This window comes from Musa acuminata, chromosome BXJ2-2 (genome assembly GCF_036884655.1).
Source record: "Musa acuminata AAA Group cultivar baxijiao chromosome BXJ2-2, Cavendish_Baxijiao_AAA, whole genome shotgun sequence".
NCBI classification, from domain to species: Eukaryota; Viridiplantae; Streptophyta; class Magnoliopsida; order Zingiberales; family Musaceae; genus Musa; species Musa acuminata.
The window spans coordinates 32190972-32200732 of NC_088339.1; the positions used below are offsets into that span (position 1 = coordinate 32190972).

Sequence of the window (9761 nt, forward strand, 5' to 3'; positions counted from 1 at the left end):
ATAACACTGGGAGGAGATGTGGACTGCAAAGCAAGATTACATACTATGTTGCAGCTTTGAGCAAACAAGAAGTCCAGTGATGTTTGGTGCATCTGTCAAAGTGTCTTTGGATGCTTTGCTTGAGGGGTATGCTACATGCAACTACATATCATACAGTCTTGGTTTGGTGACAGTTGAGATGAATTTAATATCTTTTGACTTGCCCAAAAGCCACCTTTAATTATGGGCAAGTAAAACAATGTAAATTTTGTGGATTGTGTGAGGGTCATCTTCCTTTTTCCATATTTTTTTTTTTTTTGTTTTTGGGTATGAAATTGAAGGTGATTATTTCCCAAGTATAGAAAAATGTATTTGCATACAATATATGTGCAGCAAAGGGCAATGATAACACATGTATTGAATTGCTACAGCAAATGAAACTTCTGCTGCAGCAAAGAGAATCACCCAAAGATATAATTGCACTATTTATGTCAGTTTTGGAGCATATAATGTAGACATTATCAAAGCAAAAAAATTGCAAAATGAATAATGTGATAATTCCTTGATAAATAACCTCATAATTTTATCATAAAATTAAAAGAATTGGAGCATGAAAAAACAAAAACAACAGCAAACATGAATTTTTTTTTTCAGATTTTGGTGATAATGACAAAAAAAAAGTTGAGATTCGAGTATCTTTTAAATGATTTTATGAATAATTAATCAAAGTTGAGTTTGAAATGGATGAAATGTATGAATATCATATCATTTTTTATTTTTTAATTCCCAAATCTATCCAATATGCTTTAATTGGATTTGGAGTACTCTTTAATCAGGTTAAAATATGCTCAAATAAATTAATAGTACTCAATTTGCTTTCATGTTTCTGGATAATTTATCGAAATAGATTGAAATTTGCATCTATATATTCATATTCCCACTTATAATTAGCTTGCTTCATATTTTCCTCGTCCCATATCATAACATAAAAATATTAATATGTTATGATACAATGAGAAAGAAAATTCACTCACATATGAAATCATGATGAAAAATAGACCTAAAAAAGCATTCATCTTAGGACATAATTTATCTAGTGATAAAATCAAATGACGTCTTATTTATCTCATTCTAGGATGAAATTTATTATATTCGACCCGAAAAAGTTATGCTACATAATGTTGTTATGTTTGATATGGACATTACATGTACCGTATTAACTTGACATATCATCCAAATCTACCAAATTAATATGATATATTATTATAAATATCTTAACATACAAAGAATTAATACCCATGGATTTATAATGATTTAATAATATGATTATAAAATTTCAATGTATAGTTGATAAATATGATAATTTAATATTAGTAAATGAATTTTCAAGCATTCATACTATATGCCTAAGAATTAATTGACGCGGAGAGACACAAGACACTAAACGGCTTCTTGACGCCGTCTAGCGTATTCTTGACGCCGTCAAGAGGCGTTTCCGCTTTAACTCTTTAAGCTGACACTTCTTTTTCTTTGTTTGAGCGACTTCCTCTGCCCCGTCCTCCATTCCACATCTCTTTTCTCTCTAATCGAGGAATCGCAGTTGGATCGATAGCCCCACAGGGCCAATCCGTACCAGTCAGGGAAACCGAGGTAGCGAAAAAAGGGAAAGAGATCGAGCAACGAGGAGCGCGATCTCCACCCATCGCTTCTGTCATACTCTACTCGGCACCCGGTGCTTCTCCCAGATTTTGCGGCCCCTACCCTGAGGTGTTCTTGCTCGTTCAACCCCCTCTTCCTGCGGTTGCATTTTGTGTATCGATTCGCGGTTTTTTTGCTCGTTTCTCCTGCTTCCTGAAGTGAAAAATGGCACCCTTTTGCGGTTCTTGGAAGGATTTTGGACGCTGATTTGGGGATCTTGGAGTTCTTTGCGGAAATTGTTCTTTTTATTTGGTCGATCGGAAATGAGGGTTGATACTGAAGCAATGTCGTGTACGAGGTTGAAGAATCGCGGGGTTTCTGTTTCAGAAATCAATGCTTTGTTATTAAAGATTTGTGTTTTGATGTAGCAGGTTGTCGGGGAATGGAGGGAACTCAGAACAAAGGGGGAATGGTTCCCGTGTCGCCCTCCCAGACGCCGAGGCCGACGCAGAAGGCAGGGAGAGATCTCCGGTCGGTAGAGGGGAATGGGAACTCCCACAGCAAGTATGATAAGGATAAGGGAGTCAATGTGCAAGTCATACTCAGATGCAGGTGGAAATTTTGTTTTTTATTGTCATTTTTGTTATTTTAAGATTATTATTTTTGTTTGCTCTTCTCCTTAGTCTTAAGAGTGTTTTGCAGACCATTAAGTGAGGAAGAGCTGAGGATGAACACGCCAGTGGTCATATCATGCAATGAGCACCGGCGAGAAGTTTCTGCTGTTCAGAACATTGCTAACAAGCAAATTGACAGAACTTTTGTGTTTGACAAGGTTATTAGATTTTGACTTCTAATTATTTTATAAAATACCTTTTTTTTTGTCATCTCTGAGCAGCAAATGCAAGTGCATGATCAAGTTGACCAAATTTAGGTGTTTGGCCCGGCATCAAAGCAAAAGGATTTGTTTCATCAAGCTATTTCCCCAATAGTTAACGAGGTCCTTGAGGGCTACAATTGTACAATTTTTGCCTATGGGCAAACTGGGACAGGTAAAACTTACACCATGGAAGGAGGAGGTGGAAGAAAAACAAAGGTAATTTCTCTTCTCAAACATAGATTAAATTAGAACGTTCACCTATTTATCTCTAGTTTCTAAGTCAACTTTGGTTGCTAGTATAGATTGGAGAATTCCCAAGTGATGCAGGAGTTATCCCTAGAGCAGTGCGGCAAATCTTTGACATACTTGAGGCACAGTGTGCTGAATACAGCATGAAAGTCACATTTCTTGAATTATACAATGAAGAGATAACAGATCTTTTGGCCCCTGATGATTCAAAATCATCCGATGACAAGTCGAAGAAGCCTATAGCCCTCATGGAAGATGGGAAGGGAGGTGTTTTTGTGAGAGGACTAGAAGAAGAGGTAGTCTATACAGCTAGTGAAATCTATAAAATCTTGGATAAAGGGTCTGCAAAAAGGCGTACTGCAGAGACTCTACTCAACAAGCAAAGCAGTCGATCTCATTCCATATTTTCTATTACAATTCACATTAAAGAATGTACTCCTGAGGGGGAAGAGATGATCAAATGTGGGAAGCTTAATCTTGTGGATCTTGCTGGTTCAGAGAATATTTCCCGTTCAGGTGCAAGAGATGTGAGTAAAATATTCATCTTTCAAGGTTCAGCAAGATGGAATAATCATATTTAGTTTGTGTGCTCTTCAAATATCAGCATTCTTTTCACATTGTCCCCCATCACTTTTGAGGTTAACTTATGATGACTGGGACAAGTCCATTTCTTCTTTAAAAGGCCCTTTGGGGATTTTTGTTCAATATGCCTAATTTGGGAAAATTTCTGCTATGGATGATTGTAAAAGTAAATACTACTGCAGGGCAGAGCAAGGGAGGCAGGAGAGATCAACAAAAGTTTGCTCACTCTTGGCCGTGTTATTAATGCTCTTGTCGAGCACTCTGGCCATGTTCCTTACAGGTGGCCCAAATTACCTTCATCTGATATTGTGTTTGCAGAGTATCATGTATTAATGGAATGAATATTGATTTTCGTATTTTTTGGTTTCAGAGACAGCAAATTGACAAGATTACTAAGAGATTCTCTGGGAGGCAAGACGAAAACCTGCATTATTGCTACCATATCACCTTCCATCCACTGTCTGGAAGAGACTCTGAGCACCTTAGATTATGCACACCGTGCGAAGAATATAAAGAATAAGCCTGAGGTCATCAGAATCTGTGTTTTTGTTGTTCCTAATTAAGGCAAATTATGTTTGTAGAGACTAAGCTACTGTCTGTATTCGTGCTTTAACACAGATTAATCAAAAGATGTTGAAATCTGCCATGATCAAGGATTTATATGCAGAAATTGACCGTCTTAAACAAGGTTTATCTTTTTTCTAATTTCATATTTATGTTTTCAAATATTTAATGATATTGTTATATTTTCATTTTCCAAGTCTAAGCGTCTTGAATTATATGATAATAGTATTGTGCTATCAATTATATGATAATACTATTATAAATTTAATCTGCCTGATACTTGTTAATGATTTGACTGAATCCTTAAAATTGAAAGTCTCCACATCATGACTATTGTTTACCTAAGAATATTTTTCAGAGCATTTTGATTTTAATAAATGATATTTTCTTTCCTCTGAGTAGTGTTAAGTAGTTTTAAGTTTCTTGTCTTTTTACAGAGGTTTTTGCTGCAAGAGAGAAGAATGGCATTTATGTACCACGGGATCGCTACTTGATTGAAGAAGCTGAGAAAAAGGTTGGATTGTGATTGTTATTTGATTCTATATATTTTATCTATGATTTTACGTAATTATGAATGTTTTGATCAACCATTGCACTCTAAATAAAATTTCAATTTCAGGCCATGAGTGAGAAAATAGAGCATCTGGAACATGATTTGGATTTAAAGGATAAGGTTTGTCATTGTATCTTGATAATATTTTACTTATAGCATAGTTTTTTTGTGGAGATTTAAACCTATTGTTATGATTTGAGTAGCAACTGTGTGGGCTTCAAGAGCTTTACAATTCCCAACAACTGTTAAGTGCAGAATTAAGTGAGAAACTAAAGAAAACTCAGGTAAATTACTTTTTTTGTTAATGGTTTAAAAGTCTGGTATGATGCTGGTTTTATCTTCTCCCTTTTTGTCTCTTTTTTAAATTTGTTGTAGAAAAAGCTGGAGGACACTGAACATGCATTTTTTGACCTAGAAGAAAGATACAGACAGGCAAACTCAAAGATAAAAGAGAAAGAGTTTTTGATATTTAATCTCCTTAAGTCAGGTGAGAATAGTGTAGCTATATTTCCTCTTTGATGTTGGGAATTTAAACACCATTTATTCCAATTTCCTGTTTTCTTTTATTTGGTGAAATGATGTTTATGTTTGCTCATGCAGCTAAAATGGAACTGTATGCTATTATCATACATAATCTCCTTTCTGATGTAGATGTTACAGCTCCATCATTTTGAGGGGACCTAGTTACATGCTTCATTCATGATATGATTATCATTTCTGTCAAAAACATAACATGACAAGTTCATTTGACATCAATCATAAGTTGGGCATTATTCGTGGATAGCATACCATAGATACAAACCTGCTTAGCTGGTCTGTGTATCACATATTTCTTTTAGCAAGTCTCATTACAGGTGGAAGTAAATAATTTTTTACTGCATACCTTACCACAGAAAAGTCACTTGTTGAGCATGCATATGAGCTTCGGTCAGAGCTAGAAAATGCAGCTGCAGATATTTTTGGCTTGTTTTCCAAAATAGGTTGGTAACATTCTTTATTTCAATTCGGATGTTCTCTCTTCTGGGGAATGTAACCCATGATACTTTCTATTATGTCATCATCACAATTGGCTTGCAGAACGGAAAGATAAGATAGAAGATGGAAACAGAATACTTGTCCAGAAATTCCGGTCTCAGTTGACTCAACAGTTGGAAATTTTGCATAAAACTGTCTCAGCTTCTGTGATGCAACAGGAGACCCAACTGAAAGAAGTGGAAGAAGACATGCAATTGTTTGTCTCTACGAAGGCTGAGGTATATTCACTCATACTTAGTTTTTCTCTCTCTTATTATATGGTATATCTAATCTGGTATGGGGGTAGATTAATCTCATATGTTTTTCCAGGCCACCAAAGAAATCAGAGGGCATGTTGAAAGGCTGAAGGCCATGTATGGATCTGGGATCAAAGCTTTGGATGATTTAGCTGTTGAACTTGACAAAAATTCTCAGTCTACATTTGAAATATTGAATTCACAAGTGCTTATGCACTCTTCTACTCTCGAGGATGTGAGTAGATTGTATACATACAGGTAAACCTTTGTGTTCAAATATATTCCACTTGATCAATGACCCCTTTCTTTCTGTGCAGTGCTTTAAAGGAATTGCTCTGGAGGCTGATCGATTGCTTCATGAACTTCAAGTGAGCCTTTCTAAGCAAGAGGATAAATTAGTTGCATTTGCACAACAGCAGCGTGAGGTAGGTTTCTATACTTCATAAAAAAGGGCTGCAAGTTTTTGTTTTTGGTGCATCAGTTGTGTAATCTGACTTGAAGTAAATATATTTTGTATTGGGAACAAAAGGGACATTTCAGAACTGTGGAAGCAACAAGGTCAATTTCGAGAATTGCTTCAAACTTTTTTGATACACTCAATATTCATGCATCTACATTAACCAAGATTTTGGAAGAGTCAAAAACTGTACAAGACAAACAACTCCGCGAACTCGAGAAAAATTTTGAGGTATTGTCATGTCATATTATTACTGTTGAATTAACAAGAGTAATCACAATTCTACTGTAAGCCATATTCTTAATCAAATGTTTATTCGTGCAGGATTGCGCTGCTAATGAAGAAAAACAACTGCTTGAAAAAGTGGCGGAAATGCTGGCCATCTCAAGTGCCCGGAAGAAAAAGCTGGTACTTAATATTTCATCAAGAATGTCAAATAAATATTTGCATTGCAGTTTTTTCTTTTCAAAGCATAGACATATTAGACAAAGTTTTGTGATCTATTTTGATCATGTTACTGCAACTGCTACTTGTAGTCAATGCAACGACGATTATTTGTATGCCAGGTGATTGACAAAGATTGCAAAATACACTATACATATTTGTTTGAAGAAAACTCACGAAAACACTTGAAACTCAATGTTTCCTATCCAGGAATGATTCATATTCTGTCAGTTAAGAAGTGCCTTTAGAATTGCATTATATCCTAGGAAACAAGCGTAGAAAAGAAGTTTGAGAATAAGCATGCTGAATTTCTTATAAATTCCCCCTGTGTCAGGGATCATTCTTTCAAAAGCTCTAAAATAAAAGGAGAAATAATTTTCAAATGCCACAATAGTATATAATTACACAAATGCTTGTCAAATTCTCCAAAATAATAGTTAGATTTCTACAATTCAACTCCTAGCATCATCCAAAACTTCAAACAAGAACAGATTTGACAGTTAAGCATATATCAATCATCAATCGCAATAATATGTGTTAGGATATAAGAGATGAGCTCAACAAAAAGTAACCAGTAGACTGGCAGCAGCTGACTAAGTATGAGTAAACATCTGATCATAGCATATGCTTGAATCCAATTCGTATCAACACTATTTTTGGCTAAGTGATTGACTTGTCAATGTGATGCCACCTATTCCAACTGATCCAAATCCCAAATTCTGTTATCAATGCCTGATTAAATGTGAAAATCCATAGAAGCCAAGACTTTATAGCAGGGTCTGTCATACCGAACCATACCGCCCGGTACGGGCGGTACGTACCGGTCCGACAGGTTGTCGGTACGCGGACCGTCTGTTACCGGTCCGAGTGCACTGTAGCAGTAGCACTGCTACAGTACTCGGCACATCTGGATGTACCGCTCGATATATCGTACCGTATCGGTACCGAGCCTGGGTCGAAATACCGGTACGGTATGGTATTGCGAACCTTGCTTTATAGACATTAATTTTGTAAATAAAAATTTCAAGCTTCAATGAAACAGGTGTATAATGGTGGCATTGTTCGTTCAAAATTCTGGTTTTGTTGTTTATATTCTTCGCTTCCTCTTCTGGAAGCCATGTCCAGTTACCTGACTCGGTAGGCTTTTGATGAAATAAATACTCGGCTACACATTTTTGATAAATAAATGGAAATGATTAATAAGAGGATACTTTGAGGGGATAAATCTCTAAAGTCAGTTTGCAAACCAAAGATTAGATATTTCCAATGTTAATTATCTCAGGGTGACTTAAAAGTCTTCCTTTAAAGTTTAAACCATGATGAATTTCTATTGAATGCCAATAAAGCCATAGTTTCTATTAATTGTAGAGAATCTTCACCATTTATGATTCTGTCTAAACATGGGAATGTGAGATAATAGTCAATAGTTGAGAAATGTGAAAATGAAACCAACTGTATCAGATGACGATTGTAGTTCTGTTTATGCCTCTGGAAGGTTTTTGTTTTGCAAAATCTGACTTACCTTCAGAAACTGTACAAATATCAGAAATCTGTACTTGTTTGGAAGCCACGGCAGGCAGTTCACTACTCAGTCTAGCATTGTGCATGAACTTTATATTTAAATCAGTCTGCTAATAATCATCAGAGCTTTCACATCTGATCTTGTTGTTTAGGTTCAAGCAGCAGTATGTAGTCTCCGTGCAAGTGCTGCTGAGAGAACAAGTAATCTAGAACATGAAATGTCAACTGCTCACAAATTTACTTCATCTGTGAAAGAACAATGGAAATCTTACATGGAAGAAACTGAAGATCATTATCTTGAGGATATTGCAGCTGTTGAAAATGGCAAGCTCCACCTAGATGAAGGTTTAAGAAGTTGGTAAGAATGGATAATAGCATCAAATTATACATTTTAGCATCTTGTTCACTGGCTGAATCAAATTTATAATATGGAATTTGCCTGTGATGATCGAAGCATGGAAAAGGCAAAACTGGGTTCACAACAATGGAGAGATGCTCAAAATTCCTTGCTAAACCTTGATAAAGTAAATGTGGCATCAGTAGATTCAGTAGTCAGGTAACTGAGCTAAATGATCCTTCAAAATTAATAGTACTTTTGCTACGTCTACAATGCTTTTGCATGGACTTACACAGGAGTGGATTGGAAGCCAATCAACTACTGCGGTCTAGGTTGTTTTCTGCTGCCTCGACTACTCTTGAAGACATCAATGTCGCAAATAAGGATCTTCATTCCTCAATTGAATGTAACATACATCATTCCACATTTGCCTACTTGTTATAATAAGTGTCTAAGATCTTCAAAGCAATCAGGCATATGCATTTTCTTTTCCAGATTCGCTGAAACTTGACCACGACGCATGCACAAACATCAATTGTATGCTTGTCCCATGCTGTGGGGAGCTAAGAGGACTGAGGAGTGGACACTACCACAAGATAGTCGAAATTACAGAAAACACAGGAAAGTGCCTCGAGGAAGAATATATGGTAAGTTGCATCAACACGAGTTAAATTTGTGTTAGGAACTCTAATTTCCACCATCATGTTCATCAACTCACAGTACATGACCTACCCAGGTGGATGTACCATCATGTTCCACCCCGAGGAGGCGATCAATCGATCTGCCAAGTATCACATCCATCGAAGATCTCAGGACTCCAGCATTCGAAGAGCTGCTGAAATCATTCTGGGTAGCAAAATCTACTTCCAAGGAGGCAAATGGGGATGTGAGTCGCTCTTCAGAGATGCAGGACCCTCAGTTACAGGACTTGAGGGAAGCCAGATTTGCTTTAATGGCAATTAATTGAAGTTAATGAAGTAGAACATTGGTAAGATTATGTATATAATATAGCAGCTATATAGTTATTCATGTTGTATTGGTCTTTTCATTCTTTATCCAATTTGTTGATGACTTCACCGAGACTGATCTGTCTTGTACAGTCCAGAATGAAGATATATTGCAAGATAGTACAGTTTTCCTTATAAAAAATATTTCTTTCTTTTGCTCCAATGGATTGTAATTTAAATTAGAACCAGACAGTTATTTGTGTTTTAGTAATTATTCAATTTGCTTGTTTACTTGTTCGGTTGTAAAAATGAATTTAAATTATCTGTTGGGAAGTTCTTTTT

The 9761-nt window shown here is 36.1% G+C and overlaps 1 protein-coding gene across 1 annotated transcript; it reads left to right on the top strand.

Annotated features, from left to right (window-relative positions):
* Positions 1-1499: 1499 nt before the first annotated feature.
* Positions 1500-9712, top strand: LOC135606112 (kinesin-like protein KIN-5A). The gene is made up of 23 exons (XM_065096916.1): positions 1500-1746; positions 2049-2229; positions 2320-2449; positions 2549-2710; positions 2797-3270; positions 3508-3605; positions 3696-3852; positions 3944-4013; positions 4327-4403; positions 4509-4562; positions 4646-4726; positions 4818-4929; positions 5336-5422; positions 5520-5695; positions 5787-5948; positions 6031-6138; positions 6243-6401; positions 6495-6578; positions 8288-8493; positions 8590-8691; positions 8769-8878; positions 8968-9119; positions 9209-9712. The coding sequence occupies exons 2-23, from the start codon at positions 2060-2062 to the stop codon at positions 9437-9439; spliced, it is 3162 nt and encodes a 1053-aa protein (XP_064952988.1). The 5' UTR covers positions 1500-1746; positions 2049-2059; the 3' UTR covers positions 9440-9712.
* The last annotated feature ends 49 nt before the right edge of the window (positions 9713-9761 follow it).